Source organism: Scylla paramamosain, chromosome 8, assembly GCF_035594125.1.
Source record: "Scylla paramamosain isolate STU-SP2022 chromosome 8, ASM3559412v1, whole genome shotgun sequence".
In the NCBI taxonomy this organism is placed as follows: Eukaryota; Metazoa; Arthropoda; class Malacostraca; order Decapoda; family Portunidae; genus Scylla; species Scylla paramamosain.
Window position 1 is genome coordinate 18827040 of NC_087158.1, and position 21911 is coordinate 18848950.

The window sequence follows — 21911 nt, forward strand, 5'->3', positions numbered from 1 at the left end:
TAAATTACAAGAAGAATGATAATAACCACCATTCAGAACTAGTAGGGGGTGTATGGTTACTCCATACTCACTCTTCAGCTCATATTACTTATTTCTTGTTTCACTTATTTTTTTTTTTACTGCAGAAGGGGTTCTATCAACCTGAACATAAGAAAAAACTGAGTAGTGAAGTAAGAAAAAGATTTGGAAGATCAGAGACAGATGTTTACTGCATCAAGGAAGTTGCTGCTATACACACCATATACAGAAGAAAGAGGGCAGGGAGGAGGAGGAGGACATACCTAAAGCTAACAAATTGCTGGAGCATGAAGTAAAGAATGACCCTTTCATCATAGCCCAGGAATTGAAGGGGATCCCCACTGATGTCCTCCTCTCAAGATTAGTGCTTGTGGCATGCACAGTGACAACTTTACTGACACAATGAAACTATCATCTGCCTGCTCACAGATGACACAATGGAAGCAACTTCCATTTGTACCTCCTTCTGCACCCCACCTCAGCCTGGCCTGTAGCCATACCATTGTTCATGTTGTCAAGGGAAGATATCACAACCATTGCATCTCTCTACAAAGCTGACACACCACTTGGGCTATTTCTGACCACACAGGTGTTAGTGTCTGGTAAATTCAACAGTACACTAAAAGTATACATGATGCTGGAGACAACAAAATACCAGAGAAGAAAAAAATACCTGGCAAGCACCACAAGACATCCAGAAGAACACTGCGACTGGTGCACGATGAACTAGAATCTAACCCTCGTGTATTGGTCCTAAAAATTAAGAAAGATAGCCCAAGACTGCTAAGTGATATGATATGACTGTAAAAAAAAGTGATATGTCTGTTGCATCTACAACAACTTTTGTGACCCCAGCTATACTAATGCTTTTTACAATAAAATGAAGGTCTGAACCCTGGAGCACTGGCATGGTGTGGTGTGGAGCAACAAAAAGGTTCACTGTAGCAGCCAGCAGTCAAGGACATATGTACTGCCACTCAGGCAGCAACCCACTTGACCCCCTGATACACTTCACCAGTCACCAAGCTCTCTGATTCATTGATGGTGTGGGGCTGCTTCTCTTACTACAGTGTCAGTGTGGGAAGCTTAGTAGTGTTACTCGAGAACACTACCATCAATCAGGATAACTACCTGGAACTCCTGTGTGACCATCTACAGGGATCTTTCAAGCAGTGTCACACCACCATCTTCATGCAAGACAGTTCACATCGCCACACTGCCAGATCAGTGAAGCAACAGCTCAGGGACTGCTGTAAGCCATTCTTTGAAGACTAACCAGCAAATTCTCCTAATCTGAACCCTCAAATAGAATATGCAGGCAATCATAAAACACAAGTTTAGCAGCTGTGACTGCTTGATGGTTTCAAAGCTCCAAGACATGCTGAACCAACTTTGGAGGAGTGCTAATGGCCTTCCTACACACTTGCATGAGTGTAGGGAACACAAGGGAAGACCAACAAATTACTGATTGTAAGACAATTAAATTTCCTCAAATGTTTTATGTTTATGTCACCTTATACAGGTGAATTAGACGTGTGACAATATTAATGACAAGCACTGTATACACAGTGGTATCTTGAGTTACAAGTACCTCTGGTTACAAGTAATTTGCTTACAAGTGAAGAATCAAGTTATGAGCACTTGTTTGAACAGACAAAGGAGTCAGCCTTTGTTTTCCATCTGGCATCAGGCTTTCAACAAAGAGATGCCCATTCATGCTTGCTCTCACTTGCTTTCAGTCAGCACTGTACTCTTGTAGAAGAAACAGTTGTGCAATCACTTTCTCATTCATTTGTGCTCTTCAGTGAGTTTAGTTTTTATATGGAGTTCACTATATTTACATAAGCCACAATGTTGCTCAGGAAGCTAGTTGCTAAGGGATGATGCTAATAAGAAGAGGATTAACATTGAAACTAAAAAGATCACAGAAAAACATGACAGTGGTATACATGTTTAGCTCACAAGGTTCTACAGTTGCTTGACTCATCCTTGTTTGATTTATTTAATTGATTTCTCTTATATATCATTTAGCATCTGTTTGGAAAAGTGCTTTTATTCTCTATAAAATACCATGTTAATTGGTTTCTATATCAATATCTATGGGAGTGATTATATGATTAGGTCACAAAGTGGGAAGAGTTAGATAAAATACATATAAAAAAGGAACTTTTCTCCTCATTCACAGTGTCACATGCTTCTATCCCTATACATATTTAAAATTATGTATAAATTGTATATAAAGATGACCAAGAAGAAATGTAATTACTTCAAATCAGATCATCCAATAGCCATTTTGATTTACACATTAGTGGAGAAACATTCTATATCATGCACTGAAAGCACAACATAAATATGAAAATGCAATGATGCACCTACAGCAGTAGTTTTTTTTTTTCATATATTATTCCTTTATGATGCATGTGGGGATAACATCTAATTAAAGAAGAAAACATTTAACAAACTTTCAAATATGTCAAACTGAAAATGGGTATCAAAATGTTGAAGCCCCACTGCACATTTTGAAATGCCCATTAAGACTCCTGCTGCCCCTAAAAAATGCTAACCCTACAATACTGTGTACTCTTTTTACTAAGATTAAACCTCAGCAATAAAAATAATGCGAAGTTTTGTAAAACCATTCAAATGTTGTATTGTTATTCATTTGTTATCAATTAATAACTCATGAATGGCAAGCCATATACAAGTTATAAAAAATATCACTACCTATTTAAATTTTCACTATAAAAATATCATTACCTACTTAAATTTTCACTAACTTATTCAAAATAAGAAACTCACCCAATGTTGTCTGTTCAAAAGATATGGGATATTAAGTAATACCTTAAGGGGCCTGACTGAGCTGAAAATCCAAAAAGTATCATAGAATGCAAAAATCATCTAATGACATCCTTAGGCCTAGTACTTCACATTGTGTGTATGATAATTTGCCATCCACATTTAAATGCTGCTTAAATACCCATTTAAATGCCTCCCTCTCACACTCAGATGCTCAGTCAAGGTCAATGTAGGCAGGAGATGGTTGTAGAAAAATATTCATTAAAAAAACTAAAAGTTTATGAGGAACAGCCTTTTTTTTTATTGTGGAGTATAGAAGTTTCCTATCACAGCCTAGCAGAGTGGGGGTAAGGAAGATCCTCAGATCCTCTCAGTGACAGTGTGTGTTGCACAAATACAGAGAGAGAGAGAGAGAGAGAGAGAGAGAGAGAGAGAGAGAGAGAGAGAGAGAGAGAGAGAGAGAGAGAGAGAGAGAGAGAGAGAGAGAGAGAGAGAGAGAGAGAGAGAGAGAGAGAGAGAGAGAGAGAGAGAGAGAGAGAGAGAGAGAGAGAGAGAGGGTTCTTTCAACTTCTGCACCTGCACTCCCCCCTTTTTGCTCTCTTTCACCACACTGGGTAAGAAGAAGTCTTACCTTACGCAAAGGAGCAAGGTAGTGGCAAAAGCACACCAGATATTAGCTGACCATCAGTGTGGTACACCCTCATTGTAAAAACGAAGAGTGCAATGTTCCATCTCAGATTCCAAATGCCAATCTATGAATCTAACACTTACAATTATGGCTAAAAGTCATCTACAACTCAAAACAAATACATTATAATACTTGGTGCCTAAAATTCAAGTATTACATAGCTATATAAGGATGAAAAGTGCATGAACATCCCTTTAAACTTTAAAGCCTCATATCTTAAAACTAACTTATTGCACTATTGAGGCGTATTTCTCAGCCATTTATTGTCCAATTTTGGTGATTATGGAGTCATTAGAAAGGGAATTACAATACATAAAAAATTATGTGACAAAATTTTGATAGAGTGTTTAGTTTTTTTTCTAGCTTCAGAGAAATATCTGGATGAGGAAAAGTTTTGGATTTTTCTTGACAACGAAACCAAATATAAACATTCTGTCCCATAATTTCCTTAGTCAAAGTATCTTGTGACATCTTTTCAAGAAAATCCAAGAAAACTTGTCAAAATATGCAAAAATCTAAATTGCATTTTTTTTTTTTGTATTTTCACTAAAAAGAAAAACTATTGTTCCAAATTTAATGAAACTTATATATATATATATATACCCCATCCAAAAAAACTTTATATCTCATAAAAATTTGGTGCAGCTCGGTTCACAAATAATTAAAATGAAAAATAACTCAGTCAATCCCTTAAGAGGTTTTTCCTGCTACAATGCCAGACCATTTATCCAGCAAACTCATGACCCACATTTTTTAAAATATTCTGGTTGTCTATACCAACACTTAAAATATAACTTGTGCAAGAAAGAAATAAAGAAGTTAAAAACACATACAAAAAAAAAAAAAAAAAAAAAATACCTAATCCATTTCAGCAACATTCTGTCCACATTTATCTCCTTCAATAGGTGAGAATTTTCTGTCCATTAACTTAGAAACAACACTTCTTCTATCCCTCAAAATTACTGACAGTACATGTATATGCATCAAACTCACTCAAAAAAACTATACTGAAGCACCTTACCTGAATCTCAAATGTAAGTACTTCCTCTCATATACTGAGGGTAAAATGTGTACTGTCAGTTTGCCACAATCAAGTAGTCTTTCTGGTGGCAATTTATTGGTGCTAATATATAAAATAATAATAAAATGGGTCACATAGCTGCAAAATAAGAGAGGGGCAATTTCACACTGTAGCTGTCGTACTGAAACATGATATGCAAACATCATGAAAAAAGAAAAAAATTAGATAAATAAAATCAGCAAACTGCTTTGAATCACAACATATTCACCACTTACCAGTTTTTTTATAATAATATGCACAGGCTGGTGCCTGTACTGACTGTTAGGCTCACTCATTTTCACTTATTTTTTGTTCTTTTACAAAACTTTAAATATTTGTAATTTATTATGATACTTCAAACTGCTTCACATATTTCAACAATTCATGAATAAGAATACAAAAGACAATTCTTTCTGACAAGAAACAATTAAAACAGCTACATGCACTCCTTCAATATATGCTTCTTTTCAGTGAATTAAACCTAAAAACCAATGGGCAAGATGAGTTGAGTGACGTTCTCTTGGTACAGCTGATTGTGAAATACATAAATGGAGATCACATCAAGCTACAATACACATCAGCCAACCACATGGTCAAGAAGGGAAGTACAAGAATCACTAAGTTTTGAGAAAGCACTACAAATTAGAGGCCAACTTCCACTAGTTATTGTCTGTAAGTAAGAAACTACCCAAAGATCAATAAATAACTCACACCACTAAATTCACAAAAAAATAGCAAGTCAGGCACCATTTTCCTGTTACTAAACCATTTTTCTGGACATACTCCTAATATTTTCCTTCTCAAGAAATTTCCTTCAGTATATTAAGAAAAAGATCTGTTAATATTCATGCTAAATAAAAGAAACCTGGATAAATTCCTAAGTCCATAATATATAATTTAAGCTAAAAAAATGAGAAATTCTTACCTGACCGCTTTCGGTAAACAAGCTGGTTATTTTGCAGTGTGAAGTACCTACGATTCCAGGATTTGAAAGCATTAGTGGTTCGCTTGAAGAGATATCCATACATAGTGACAGGCTGAGAGTTGTCTAGCTGATCCACAGACAACACCAAGTCCTTGTCTGTGACATCAGTGTGCCGGTTTTCCATGTTCTTGTCCAAATCACTCACTTCTTGTCTCATTAAGTTTACCTGCAAAATTAAAGATGCTTCAAAAGCAGACTCAAAGCTACGGAACTGGATGGCAAGGTTTTCATCATTATATTTCAAATATTTCAAATAATACAGGAAAAAAAGTAATCTTGTGAGAGACATGATACAGAAAAAAGATATGTGGTGGTATTTGGGGTCAAGAAGAACCTACCCATGAAAATAGCTAGAGAGAAAGAAAAGGTGAAAAGGGCTAAGGAAATTATAGCAGAAGTGGCAGGGAAAGGAGAGGAGATAGTTGAACAAATTGAAGATGACAGGATTGGAAAACACAACAAAAATGGAACAAGACCGATGAGAATGAGATTCATGTCACAAACAGCAGAGGAACATGTCTTACAAAGAACAGAAAAATTGGCAAAAGTAGTAGGAATGAGGGGAATATGGATAAAAAGAGACATGAACAAAGAAGAGAGAAGTAAACTGAGAGTTGAGAGTAGAGGCCCATTCAAAAAAATGAGATAGAACACAGGAACAAGCAAGGAAATTAATTTGGAAAGTTGTGGACATGAAAGTGAGGAAATGGTGGCACACAGATGCCATGGAAGATCACTAAGCAGAAGCTTAAAAATTATGTATACAAATATAGATGGTTTGGTGTCAAGCCTATTGGAACTTAAAGACTACCTACAGAACAATAAACCAAATGTGGTATGTTTAATGGAAACCAAACTAGGAGGAAATAAAGATGAGATTTGCAAAGGAAGGTTATAGCATATGGAGAAGAGACAAAAAAGGAAAGGGAGGAGGAGGAGGAGGAGGAGTGATGATATTAGTAAAAGAGGATATTTTTGTTGAGGAAGTGGAATGAGGTGATGGAATGGTGGAAACTTTGAGTGTTGTAATAAAGATCAAAGGAAGTGAAAAAAGAAAAGTTATTGTGATGTACATACCACCAAAAACTAATGCATGGGAGACCAATAGATATAAAATCATGCAACTAGAAACAAGAAATAGCATAGAGAAAATGATAAAGAAAAGTAACAAAGTGTTCTTAGTAGGCAACTTCAACACTAAAGAAATTAACTGGGAGGAGATGGAAGTGAAAGAAAATGTTTAGTCATGGAGCTAAGAACTTATGCATACCATGATGGTGAATACAATGAGACAATGGGTGAATGAATTTACAAGATGCAGAGAAGAAGAACCATCACAGTTGGACTTAGTGTTTATGAAAACCCAAGAAAGTAGACCAAGTATGCAATGTCTGAGTCCAACAGGAAGAAGTGATCATGTGACAATAGTACTACAGGAGGAAACAGTGTTGCACAGGAATGAACAATTTAGAAATGGGAGACAGAACTATGCTAAGGTAAACTTTGTGGCAAACTTTGCAGAGCTTCATGAAGTTTATGGAAAAAATAACTGGAAAGAGCTATTTGAAAGTGAAGTAGTGCAGGAAAATGTAAGATATTTTTGAGCAAGTATAGAGAAAGGTTGCAACAGTTTGTACCAAGTTATTACAAAGTGAAAATTGGGAAGCATAAATGGCATAATGCCAAGTGTAGAAGCAAAAAAGAAAAAGGACAGGGCATGGAGGAAAATGATGAGAAAACTTAACATGAATACTAGGGAAGATTACAGCAAGGTAAGGAATGAATATGGTATAATAAGAAGAAAAGAAAGAAACTTTGAAAGTGACATAGTAAGAAAATGCAAGGAAGAGCCCAAACTCTTCTACAGATACATAAATTGAAAAATGAAACATAGGGAAGACATAAACAAGTTAAAAAGAGAAGGAAGAATTTATGAAACTACTGAGGAGATGAGTGGAAATGAGGGTGTTCACTCTGTGTTTACAAAGGAAACCAATTTTGTGGTAACAAAAGTGGTATCACAGAATGAGGGAATACAGGAGATACAAGTTAAGAGACAAGAAATCAAGAAACTGCTGGAAAAGCTGGATGTTAGAAAAGCTATGGGACCAGATCAAGTAAATGGATGGATATTACGAGAATGCAGAAAACAAATGGAGGACATAATCAACAGCTCATTGAATGGGGATATAATCAACAGCTCATTGAATGAAGGAAAAGTATCAAGGGAATGGAAAAAAAAGCTAACATACTCCCAATATACAAAGGGGAAATAAAATGGAACCATTAAATTACATACCAGTGTCACTAACAAGTATTGTAAGCAAGCTTTGTGAAACAGTAATTAAAGAGGGATAGGTGCAACATTTAGAAGATGAAAAGATAATCAAAGAAAAGCAATCTGGATTCAAGAAAGAGAGATCCTGCGTCACAAATCCACTAAGCTTTTATACAAGAGTAATGGTGGAGTAGAGGAGAGGGATGGATGGGTTGATGTGGTATACCTGGATCTCAAAAAAGCATTTGATAAAGTTCCCCACAAAAGTCTTATGTGGAAGTTTGAGAATGAAGGAGGACTAAAGGGAGCAACATTGAGATGGATGGATGATTATTTACAAGGAAGAGAAATGAGAACAGTAATCAGAGACACTAATTCAAGTTGGCATGGTGACAAGTGGGATACACAAAGATCTGTGTGAGCACCTAATATGTTTCAAATATATGTAAATGATGACAAAGGATCTAAATAGTTATATATACCTTTTAGCTGATGATGCAGAAATAATGAAAATAATAAAGGGTGAAAATGACTGCAAGGAGTTACAAAATTATATTGATAAGATACATGCATGGAGCCAAAAATTAAACTAGAATTTAATCCCAGAAAATGCCATGTTAAAAATAGGAAAAGTAAAAAAAAAGACTTTCATGGAATTACAAAATGGGAGGAAAAATAATAATGAGAAAGTAATAAAGAAAAAAATTTGGGAGTAATGATCCAGGACTCACTATCACCTGAAACACACATAAACAGAATATCTGGCTCAAAATATAGCTTGTTAACAAACATTTGGCTAGCATTTGTGGCATTTAACTATTCAGATAAAGAAATGATGAAGAAAATTATAACAAACATGATATAACCTAAATTAGAATATGCTGCAGTAGTTTGGGCTCCACACAGAAAAAAAATAGATAAACTGAAAAGACTACAGAGGATAGCGACAAAGATGGTACCAGAATTGAAAGACTTAAGCTATGAAGAAAGACTTGGACTTGTACCAACACTACAAGAGAGAAGAGAATTGGGAGACCTGATAACAATGTAAAAATTAATAGATAATATAGAAAGAATAGACAGAAATGATTTGGTACTGCAGATGGAGGAGGGAGAGAGAGACAGATGAGGGAGCATGGGAAGAAAATAAAGAAGAGTGGATGTTTGAGCGATATCAAGAAATACAGCTTCCCATATCAAACAATTGAAATCTGAATGATCTGAAGGAAGAGGTGCTTGTGGCAAATGGTGTACACATGTTTAAAGAGAAACTGGATAAATATGGATATGGAGACTGGAAAAAATTAGCTTTGATTCGTACCCTGTACAATACTAGGTAAATACACACACACACACACACACACACACACACACACACAAACAGTGTATAAATGTTTACAGAGAAGCTGGGTAAACATGGATATGGAGACAGGACAAAATGAGTTTTGGCTTGTGCCTTGTATAATACAACTAGGTAAATATACATTACTCACTAGCTCAGTAATATTATCCACAGCCATCACCTGAAGGCCAGAATTTGAAATGCACTCAGAACACTAAGGACTGATGAGTAAGTACTTCCACTCCTCCCAGAGCAAGCCAATGGGAAGTATGTATGGTGTTTTAAAAGATTTTAATCCTGCCCATAAGTTTGAATATCATGAGCTCTAAGCTCTCTTTATGAGAGTATACTCGTACAGCTGGAAGTCACGAGTCTGTCCAGGGATCCTCAACGCAGAAATATTCCCAGTGAATAAATAAATACACATATAACTTAATTCACACATGTTGTCTTTAAAGTCTCTACCATTGTCAAACAACATAAAAGAAAGTCCCCATGAACCAGTAACTTACCTCTTCACTGATCTTTTCCAGGGAAGGTTTCAGGTCATCACACAGATCAGTTCCTTGATGGTAGAAGGTACTGTAGGCCTTCAAGTAGGATAGCAACTACAACATAGCAAAAAGAACATAATTATAATTCAAGCTAAATTTGAATGCTTTTTATCACAAAGTTCCATATTTGTTCAATTATATATAACTCATTATACTATCATTGACTCTAGCACAGTTTTAAACATTAATTTGGCTTAAAAAAACAAAAAAAAAAAGCTATCTGAAACTTTCAATAGTATTCACTTTTAATAGGCCTCATCTATAAGCAGGGGATCCTCAGGTTACACTGGAGTTCTGTTCTATAAATGAACATAAATTGAATTTCAATGGAAAATGGAACCAGCACAAGTAAGCACCTACAGTATATAACAATATATACTTGCCAACTCCCAAGGAAACTTCACATCACCACTAGCAATTTCACCTTGCACCTTAAAATTTATTACTAAAACAGAGAGAGAGAGAGAGAGAGAGAGAGAGAGAGAGAGAGAGAGAGAGAGAGAGAGAGAGAGAGAGAGAGAGAGAGAGAGAGAGAGAGAGAGAGAGAGAGAGAGAGAGAGAGAGAGAGAGAGAGAGAGAGAGAGGTGCCATATCACAGTCATATGGTGCACTTGCCTCTTAAAGGTTTTGCAAATTAGCACGAACCTTAAACCACACAAACCAACCATTACCAGCCAAAAATTCTTCACTTTCACTCTCTCCTCCCTTTTCATTTTTCAAGGCTTCAAACAATATCTTAGCCTTCTCCTTAATTAACATTTCTCACTGGAATATGCTGTCAATGCTGGTCTTCAAAATCAATAACCTCTTTCTCTCAATAATCAGACCACTATACTGCTTGGTTATCATATTTTATTTTCAAGGAGCAGAGCCTTTCACATGTTTTCACATGTTCTTTATCCTTGGGTTACAGACAACGAACTCAGGCCAAGCAGCTGGCATATGTTCATCAGCCTTCCTCCCTTCTGTGCCTATTTTATTGCATCTTATTGAACTCCAGTGATTGATTTCCTTTTCTTCAATACACTACCATCAGTCTGCCTCATGGTTGGGAGCCATAATGAAGGGCTAAAAAAAGCAATGCAAATGAGAGTGAATGAGTACTAATTCAACTGAGACAGACCGATACTTCCCTCCTCAGTCTATTACGACATGACGCATTCCTCCGACGCACTCACCAAGTAGTAATTTGTATTTTTTTTTATCTTTTACCAAAATGTAACACATTTTCTTGTTTTCCTTCTATAATTTAGAAAAAGATTGCATTTGGTGTAGTATGTGTGTGGTGAAGTGTACAAAGTTCAAGATGAGTGTATTTGAAGGCAGTGTAATTTCAAAAATATAAAAAAAGTCAGCAAAGGGGAATGTATGTAGCTATGAAAGAGTATAGGTTGAGACCACCATGAAATGAAGAACCCCTGTATAAACAGAGTGTCCTGGGAGGCAAGTCACACATTCTCAGAAATGAAAGATCAAGTTGTTCTAAGTTGGAAATATTCTATAGTCAAATGCTTTTAACACCATGGTTTACAAGTTGTAGGACATTTTAATATGAACACACTAAGGCAACAGGGAGGGAGGGAGAAGGCAGCAATGGTGGGCATAACCATCACGAGGATATTACCTGATTAAACATCAAAGTTTTCATAAATAAATATATAAATTAATTCAAGAATGCAGTGTATTATTGTAGCAAATAATAAGTAAAACATAATGAATACGATATGGCAACAGCAACCAGCTGGATGTTGCAGCACAGCCTATGTACAGCCACTTGCTATTGATGTGCGTTCATATTTGAATTTCCTGCAACTTCTAAACTGTGGTGTTTAAAGCACCTGACCAAAAAATATTTCTAACAGAATGACTTGATCTTTAATTTCTGAGAATTTATGACTATCCTCCCAGGGCATCCTGGATAATATATATATATATATATATATATATATATATATATATATATATATATATATATATATATATATATATATATATATATATATATATATTAGACACAGGATAACTGAAATAACCCACTATATTTCTTTCCCCCAACATGCAGATACAAAATATTCACTTACAGCACCAACCACTTCATGCCGCTTCTTGCCTTGGGCAATAGACATGGCATGCACATAGTCAACAGCAGTGTGACGGAAGGCCCTCCTTGTGGCAATGACCAGATTGTTTATGTCATTTACATCCTGTGTGCGAGTGCGGGACACACTCGATGCACGATGCAACACACTGTCCATGTCTCCACTGACCTTCTCAAAGTAGTGCCTCAGATCCTTCACTTTGTGTAGCTCACTGGATAAAAAAAAAAATAACAACAATGGATGACAAATTCAAATGGAATGTTATTCTGTTGAAAATCACAATAGAAAAAACACCTAAAACAGGGATATAGTCTTATGAGGTCCTTTCATAAATCTGTGCTGACATGCATTGCAATAATTATGAATTTGTTAAATTATTCTAAATTGAATACAATACAATATTCATTGTTATTGTATAAGACTGTGACAGCTGTACCAATAATAACCTGGTGCTCCAACTCAGCCTGAAGGATACATTTTGTAAACAAATTTATACAAGTTGACATTAAAAAATCCAGCAGCCTCCAGACCTAAGGAGTGCCAGATTTTTTTAAATGCTGGATTTTATTAAGGTTATATATGCTGTTTATATTTAACAGAAAATGACTACCTGTACAGTTCAACGTCATATGTTTCACAAATGGTTCGTACAGACAAGCTGCTATCAAGTTTTTGTACCAATTCCACTTTCCCTGTGATTAACAACACATGATGTTTTATGTTTTATGCCACTTCTTTTCTCTGTTGAATCCAAATAAATGATAAAATGAGAAGGAATAAGCAGGAATGTCTGTTATCAGGTGCAAGCACGACCCAGTGGCTGATTTTAGAGTACAGCGCCATCAAAACACAAACGGCACCTCCAGAAAATAGTGGCATGCCAACGCAGTAAATTTGAAAGTGCGCTCCAAAATCCATGCTGAAAATCTGAAGGAACCAGATTATCAATGGCCAGATTTTTTAATGTCAACCTGTAGCTAACTTGCAAACCATACTATCCAAATGATCTAATATTGCTCTATGGTATTCAATGATAAATATATCTAAACTGCTTCATAGCAGACAATATGTATTTATAAATTATTTATGACTATAATAGTGGTGATGACTAAGATAATCATATAAGGATGCATGGTAACACCATTGTGCATGGTAACTCTCTTACCCTGAGGGCATCTACAGTGGGTCATCTATGACTCATGCAGATCCTATTCAGTCACTGAATGGTCACTGGTCAGCTGCCTCAGTTTAAAGTACCCAAATCTTAGTTACCACTAACTTGATAAATACTATGTAAGTAAGGACCAGTCTGTCTCTTCAATCTTGAAAGACATATGTGTTACTACAGTAATGATCTCAATGATTTTGACAATAGCTTAAAGATACTAATACTTTAAAAAAAACTATACTTACTTTTTAATGAAGCTTGAAAGGTTTTTGGTGACTGCCCTGGCAGCCTGATCAACAAGTATGACATGGTATTTGGCAGCTTCCCTGAGAGCAGACAACATGCGGTTCAGTGCTGCCTGCACACTTGAGTCATCACTAAAATATCCAGCACAGTCCCACAGGGTATGAATCAACTGCCTGAAAAAAATTAATAATAATAATAATAATAATAATAATAATAATAATAATAATAATAATAATAATAATAATAATAATAATAAAAAGTATATAATTAGAAGATTCTTATATAGCTTTTGGGCAGAACTGCCAGGAGACAGACACCTTCTAAAACCCAAGTGAAAATTTTGTTAGGGAATACACTAACCTCAAATTCATGACAATAAAGTATAATAATTATGAGAATATACATGATTAAGAAATTCAAGTTTATTATTACAGAAATATACAAGTTTTCAATTAGACTCCATTATTTTCAAAAGACCATATATAAGAGTTCACACCACCTCTTCCTCACTTCCCATGATCTCTACCTCTGTCCTCTTCCTCTTCCTCAACTCAGTAAACTCTTTTATGTGTACTTCCTTCATTCACCTTTAAACTTCAAGGACAAAAATTATCTAATGAGAGAGAGAGAGAGAGAGAGAGAGAGAGAGAGAGAGAGAGAGAGAGAGAGAGAGAGAGAGAGAGAGAGAGAGAGAGAGAGAGAGACATTGACCTAAAAACTAATTATCTCTCTCTCTCTCTCTCTCTCTCTCTCTCTCTCTGGAAGATCTATAAGATAACTGTGGCAGTATTGTTGTTTTTCATTAATGTATAACCCAAATAATGAGTGTGGAAGCTGTGTTTCATGACTCACAACCCTGCCAGTGACACCCTCAGGCTTGTGATCCATATCTGGGAAGTCCATGTGACTTATTCAGGGGAGTGTAACATAAATCAGCATGGTGCAGTTACAGTATACTAGTACTGTTTCACAGTGTGCAGTGCATAAATCCCCATTTCTTCTCATATGCTTCTTCTTCATCATATGCTCAATCTTAACCTTAACTCTAACAGGACAACTAATCTTTGTAATATTTTTACATTATAATTAAATTCAAAGGAATATTAAATGCTAATTATTAGCATTACAAAAAGCCAACGTACCTTGACATTACAATCCAAACATATAAATATGACAGACACCATACAGGTTGGAAGACTTATTAGTTGTCTTTGCACTCAACATGGCTTCCCTTGACTACAAACTCTAGCCCATATTAACTCTAGAAAGTGTAGCTGATAAATATTGTTGCAATATTAACTGGAATAATGCCAATAAATTCCAAAGTTATCAGCTAGCTCCACAAAGTTTGTTTCAGTAGAACAGGCTTCCCGCAAGAGTTACCACATAATCTTAATAATCAGGTTTATTAAGTCCATCAGGTTCCACCCACTGTTCAGGTAAGTTCTACTATAATAGTGGCTTCATTAGGTAGACTCAAGTTGGTATAGATGAGTTACACAAATAAGGATTTACATGACCTTTTTCAAAGTCTGTATACTTCTGACATCCTAATATATAACAAATTAATCTTCATGTATTATTTTAGAATCCCTTATACATAGCAAACAACATCTACTCACTCTTGTTCTTGATTGAACTGCTTTCCTGCAGCCACCATCTGATTGCATTGTTTCACTACCTGAAAATATATCATACATAATATTCACCCTCTACTTAATGACATATACAGTGGAACCTCAGAGGCATTAACGAATGCCTCCCTTTTCAAACAAAACAGTTTTCGAACAAAATTTTAAACTTATTATTGCCTCAGTTGCAGTACCATACTTCAGTTCTAGAACAAAGTTACTTGATTTCAAATATTAAAAGACATACCAAAAGCTGTCATTTATTACTGATTTATAGTTTCTATAAATTTGTACTTAATTTTTATATATTTGGAGGAGAGACAGAGCGTAAGACAGTGCTTCAATCTCTGAAATATGGTAAATGTGATCCTGTTGAAAAGCCTCAATGTAAGCAAGTTTTCGGTACTCAGGAGTTATCCTGAGCTGCCAGTGGCTCATTCAATGACCGGCAACACCATCACTACTGCACAATTGCATTTTTCCAGTAGCTTTTTCCCAGCAGCAAGATATCTAAGTGTTATGATCACCTTCATTTTAGTGGTAAGTGGGTTGCTCCTCTCTTTGTCACTCTGTAAGACTTCCCTCAGTAGATCAGTGACAAAGAGAATATCTGCACAGTCTAAACAGTATCTTCTGATGAGTTCTGTGTCACTAAGTTCATTCAGTACATCCTTTCTGGATAAATAATTTGTAAGATGATGTTGCAAAGTAGCCATCTTGGCTGTGGGAGTGTCTGTCATAAGCCACTAAGACAGGGTAGACTGGTGTCTGGGAACGGATTAATCCATTTTACATTGATTTCTGATTGATTCGTGGGGAAAATGGTTTTGGTTCTCGAACATTTCTGATTCTGAACAGGATTAAGGAACAAATTAAATTCAAGAACTTAGGTTCCACTGTACATAAAATATTCATCCCTAAAAAATCATTAGTTTCCTTATTTCCTGCAAGTGTGAATATTTAGGATCTAATAAAAGATTAAATGCAGGGTGCAGTACAACACAAAATTAATTGATTATTAAAGATATGTGTCATCTCTCAAATATAAAAATTATCACTCAAGATCTTCAAATATCAATGGCAATGACTGTAATATAAGTAATTCTTGGAAATGGACTCAAAGCTTGAACATTTTTATCTAAAAAACTATTTTATATTAAAATAGCATTTGTTAGTCTTCATCTGACACTCTTTCCATCTCTTATTTCCTAAATCATATTTTTCTAACTTGAAACTGTATGTATATACCATTCAACAACTGTACCGGTCCATTATCTATAATCCACACACATTAATTGGAGCACTCATCTCTATAGGCCAGTGGTTCTCAAACTTTTTCATGAGCGACCCTATTTGAAACATTTCATTCCTTCGCGACCCATGATTGGTTCATATGAGATGAAGTTGTAGAATAAACCAATAAGAACAAAAGATTATTATTATTATTAGTTAGTAAATATAGTAAGTAGTATATGAAGCAAGATATTATATAATTATACACACACACACACACAAATGACTGCAAACAGCACAACCTCCCTCGCCTGCGGTCGGTGGAAAATAGATACCGCACACGAGCCTGCATGGGCCCACTGCCAGTCCAACATACACATTTGATACAGGAGTCATTCCTGTCAGAGACACCATTACATGGGGCCCAGGAGGAGGGAAGTGAGGGGAAGATGAACATTCATAACAAAAGTAATTTGTGGTTAAAGAAGAATAATTCAATTAAGTAACTGAAATACACTGAAACACTGAAAGCATGATAATGTTCCTGTGTCCCTGCGACCCATCAAAATTGACCCATAGTTTGAGAACCACTGCTATAGGCCTAACAATACTTCTCTGATACACATCCAATGTCTTCATAAATATACAATCAAATTCACTGAGCTTCAATAGTTATAATCATGTGTATATAAGTGTGTTACAACTGCATAATTACATGGCTATAAATTAAGCTTCTTTATATAAGTCAAGACAATTCAAATTCAAGATCTTAATCACAAATTTAATCAAAAGATAACTTGAAAAATAGAAAGCAGGAACGGTTTAGTAGGTGCAAATTAAGTTACAGAGATAGATGGAAGGCTATTTAATGGAAAGGCACAAATAAATATGTTAAGTGTCCTCAAAGAGAAACATGGGAAATGGCATGACACAATGACTTATTCAAGAAAGATATGAAACTACAATTTGTACTTTACCTTTTCCAATTTGCTTTCTAAAATATCCAAGTCTTTCTCATTTTCTTCTAAGACTTGTCTGAAATGAAAGTTGAAACATGTTAATTTTATTAAAGATTCACAATAACATTACATATATGAATATAATATGTTTCCATATTGTATATGACTGGCTTTACAGCAAACATATTACTGTTCTGTTATTCTACTACATAAAACTTTTTTTCATTAGTTATGGACAAAGTGTTCATACTTCATGAAACAAATATAATATGACTATTGATATTGACAAGGGATAATGCACTGTGTATAAAGCCTAGTCACAGGAGATAAGATAAAAATAAGGCAGTAAGAAAATGAGTTCAAGATCAAATGAATATGCAATTACATATATTGTAAGTGCTATGAAGTACATGTGTCAGTATGACTTTACTTGGTCAGACATCCTATTTAGCTTCATATCATTATCTCCTCCATAAGAGAAAAATATACTATATGATAATGGAGTAAAACTTAAATCAACAACATGTGTACAAATGAGGTGCACAAAAGGTTTAACTAAATATTTTCTGTTGCTGCCACCAAATCAGGAAAACTTAATCACAAAACAGGTGTTGAAAGTATACTATGCTGGACTAAACTACACATATAATATTAGTGATAATGTGTACATATATCAGCAATTCAAAAGTATTCTATATACATATAAGGTGCATTACACAATATGGTTGGCTATGATATGGATTTACGTAACATCTGGAAAAGACCTGCACAAACATATTCTCCAGAAAATATAGACACACATTATAACATGCAATGCCATAGGTTGTCCTGTTCCAATCAACACCATCTCCAGTATTGCTCACCAACCACACCATAGTCACCACATCTTCATTAGTACTCATCCAACCACACACATTCACATGCCTCCATTAGTACTCATCCAACCACACACATCCACATGCCTCCATTAGTACTCATCCCACCACACACATCCACCACACCTCTATTAGTACTCATCCAACCACACCTCCATTAGTACTCATCCAACCACGCCTGAATTACTCATAACACACATGCTTTTTTTTTTTCTTCAGTCTATAGGTACTTCTGTCATTTTTTGTAACACATAAACATTGCACATTCTAAATACCCATGAGTCAAGAACAAGCAGGATTTCCATTAAATCAAATACCACGACAAATTTACTCCAGATATCAGGTAAGCAATGCTTGAATTTATGCAGTTAGTAACATATAACTGATATCATCAATCTGATCAAATTTGTGAGAGAATCAATCAAATTAAACTAATGAGAGAAAAATCACAGCAAATTCAGGAAAGAGCAAATAAGCATAAATATAATACTCACCTAAACCTAGGAGAGTCTCTCTGACATTCAATATTGTCTATGATTGCCCTCATCTTGAATTGTTCTGCAGATAAACAGCATCACATAAATTATGATTACATTCACAAGAAAATATCATGCTTAAAAAAAATTGTTTTGAGCTTTCATTTTCAGTGTATCCACTTTAATAACACATAAACTGTCATTTTGATGTATGTTATGTGATAATTAGACTTAAATTTGCTTTTATTGTATGTGCAATCTGAATTACCCCAAAGCATGGGGTCATTCAGATCACAATTCTTACCCTTGTTTCTCATAAAGATGAAGAGCACATTTAGTTGAGTGTATTCCACAAATAAACTTTTTGTTTTTCCTCATTCTTTCAATATTACCACCAAAATAAGTTGATATATACTCGTATATATATATATATATATATATATATATATATATATATATATATATATATATATATATATATATATATATATATATATATATATATATACAGCAGTTGCAATAGAACAATCATCCATGATATAGGCTGATATAAAATTGGAGTACATGTCAAAAATCATACCATGCATGGTTAAGAAGTTAAGATCAATTTAGATTAACATAGAAGGTGTGTGAGCAAAGACTCTATGAAAGATAGAAAAAAGTTTCTGCCTTAACAACATATTTTCATCTTGTAAATCAAGGTTTGGTGGAGAAAAATCTAAATCATGGCATGAAGTTATTATCTGAGGCTTCCCTACTCTCATCTCCAGTCTAGCTGAGGTCATGGAAGCTAATCAGATAAGAATACCAGGTAAGACCTGTGACCACAATGAGTTGCAACAGAAAGAGTTGCAGAGGCTCCTGAACAATTCCAGCTCCACCTCCATGCTAATAATGAAAAATTTCCTCAAAATATTTTCCATGAAGGTGTAAGTGTTTTTTCAAGGTAGATGCCAATCAAATTTGAAAGTGCTGCCACAGCTATGTGGTCCAAGCAGCATTTGTCATTTCAGTTTAGATGATTGCTGAAAATTTGCAGTAAACTATTACAGCAAACACCCATACATTCAATTAGGTTAAATCAAAACTGCAGCAAATTGATAAGGTTAGATGAAGTCCCTACAGAGGTATATGTTTTGGTAAATCTGATTTACATTTACATTTACATTTTTTTTTTTTTTTTTTTTTGCAAATCGCTAGTTTGGTAAGGAAGACAGGCAGGGTAAATTGCACTAGAAACACCCAGAAGATTGGTAAATATTAAAGCATCCGTCTCACACATTTACATAAGGTTTGGGGGTGTTGAGGGGGATCACAGCTTCTCGTCTAATTAGGTCTGCGGAATCCAGAAGGGCGCACCCTCCCGCTGGGATAGAATGAGATGGGTTTGATTAAGCTAGATTAAGATTTTTTTTCTTTTTGTCAATTACTGAGATGTGTTTTCGTTAATATGAACCAACAAACACATTAAAAACATATCAAAAGACGATGTACATAATTTTATAACATAACTGTGCCTTTTTTTTCATTTTCTTGACAAAGGTTACGACTTTTCTCCATTACGGTTTTACTAGATTTTCCCCATCAGCCCATCCCAGCGGGCCAGCCCAACAAGCCATCCCCAGCAGCCAGCAGGCCGCCACGAGCCAGTACCGTGCAGGACGGGTGAGCAGCAGCCCGGGCGTGGTGTCGGGCGGGCAGTGTCTGGTAATAGGTCCTCTTTGCACACTTTTACTTCTAGCACATCCCACGACCTGTCTTGAGTCACTGTCAGCCTCTTCTGACACACACTCCCATTAGGACTTCCGCAAGAACCTTCGTTAACAAAACACAAAATTGAAACAAATGCGCATCATGTATTTACTGATAACAAACTCCGTGTAGGATCGAAGAGTACAAAAGATACAACTTCTTTCCTCAAATTGTAATTCCCCCCGTATTGTTTTTCATCTATAATTTCGTCAAAGGGAGGCGGGTCACTTGTGAAAGTTACAAATGGAGTTAAATACATAATCTTAATGCAGTTAATAAATTCCAGAACACTCAAAAGCAAAATCCCGTTCTAATTAACTGAAAGGCTAAACTTGAAAGGTTACTAGAAAATTAATGACAAAGCATTCCGCCGAAAGAGGTTAATACCATGTAACTTGAGCGTGTTGATACACGGCAACCAAAGGATTAGAGATCATATAATATTATACGAATTTCTTAGACTTAAAAAATTCGTAACTCTTTATTGTAAATCCAAGCCCGAGTCTGCTGTGTATGTGTGTGTGTGTGTGCTTTGAAGCCGGTATATTTCATGAGTATAGTTGTCAGAACCTGTATTGGTAACATCCTATACTAAGTAGTGTGTGCAAGTGATTTAAGAATCCCGAGTTAGGTAGTCAAGACCATAATAATTACTGTAATGAACTGTACAGTGCTTACTATTTACTCGTACTGCATAGTGTGTTTCTCAGCTATGTGTAACAGTTGTACTAGGTGATAATTCAGTGGTATATACGTAAACTAGTTTCTTGTAGTTTCTTATTAAAATTTTATTCAGCTATATTACATTATATCTTCTTATCTTTAAGAAAGGAACTGATAGCCAACCAATGGCAGATAATGAAAACAAAGATAATTGTTAACAGGTCTTTAATTCTCTGCGTTTTATTTACTTTTTTTTAATATTTAGTTATCTTTATTTAATAATATTATCATATTATTATTACATTTTGTTTTACGTGCAAAGGAGCTGGCTGGCTACACCTAAATGACTTTTCCTCCTGGAGTCACCTCACTTGCCTCTCCTCGAGTCACTTGGGAACTTTGAAGGCATAGCTTTTCCCTTCGTTTTTTTTTTTTTTTTTTTTCAGAAGCTTTGGCCGTGTCCTAATTTTGATTCAGGCATATCATATCTCAGTTTAACAGCATTGAACAAGCGGGCCTCTCATTTGATCATCCTCCTCTTCAGTCGTACAGGCAAATGCGATGCCTGACATCCTCCGTCACATTCATTTCATAATCGCCGATTATGCCCATACACTGATCATCTTCATCTTCGTTCATACTCTCATCATCTTCATTTTCGTCCACACCCTCATCATCACCTTCATTGTGCTCATCTTTGCTGTAATGTTCCTGTGGAGCTCCCTTTTCCTATCACTATTACGATCACTCATCCCCGCTATGGTCACTGTCGTCAATGCTGTCACTGTTGTTACAGATGTCTCTTTTGTCACTTGTCACTGCTGTTACTAGTAATTATCATCACTGTTATTACTGATGCCTCTTTCGCCACTCTACACTGCTGTCACTAGTCACTATCGTCACTGTCGTTACTGATATCTCTTTTGCCACTTACCACTGTTGTCACTATTATGGTCACTACTCCCACTATTGTCACTATAACCACTGCTGTCATTTTGTCACACGTCACTATCGTCACTCCTGTATGTCCTGCATGGACATCTGTGACGATTGTGGAATGAATGTGACGGAGGTTGCAGGCGAAGAAC

At 35.5% G+C, this 21911-nt stretch overlaps 1 protein-coding gene across 3 annotated transcripts in view; it reads right to left on the reverse strand.

Moving 5' to 3' along the window:
• LOC135102910 (arf-GAP with coiled-coil, ANK repeat and PH domain-containing protein 2-like) overlaps window positions 1-21911 on the reverse strand; it is a 56494-nt gene that overhangs the window by 33619 nt on the left and 964 nt on the right. The window contains exons 1-8 of one of the 3 annotated variants that reach the window (XM_064008561.1): window positions 20062-20350; window positions 18427-18490; window positions 17076-17133; window positions 14857-14915; window positions 13234-13407; window positions 11803-12031; window positions 9680-9775; window positions 5488-5713 (exon numbers count right to left, since the gene is read on the reverse strand). In XM_064008561.1, the coding sequence (XP_063864631.1) occupies window positions 5488-5713; window positions 9680-9775; window positions 11803-12031; window positions 13234-13407; window positions 14857-14915; window positions 17076-17133; window positions 18427-18479 (895 nt within the window). In that variant the 5' untranslated portion in view covers window positions 18480-18490; window positions 20062-20350. Of the gene's footprint in view, window positions 1-5487; window positions 5714-9679; window positions 9776-11802; window positions 12032-13233; window positions 13408-14856; window positions 14916-17075; window positions 17134-18426; window positions 18491-20061; window positions 20351-21911 lie in introns of those variants that run through there. The other 2 variants (XM_064008563.1, XM_064008562.1) reach the window with 2 other exon arrangements.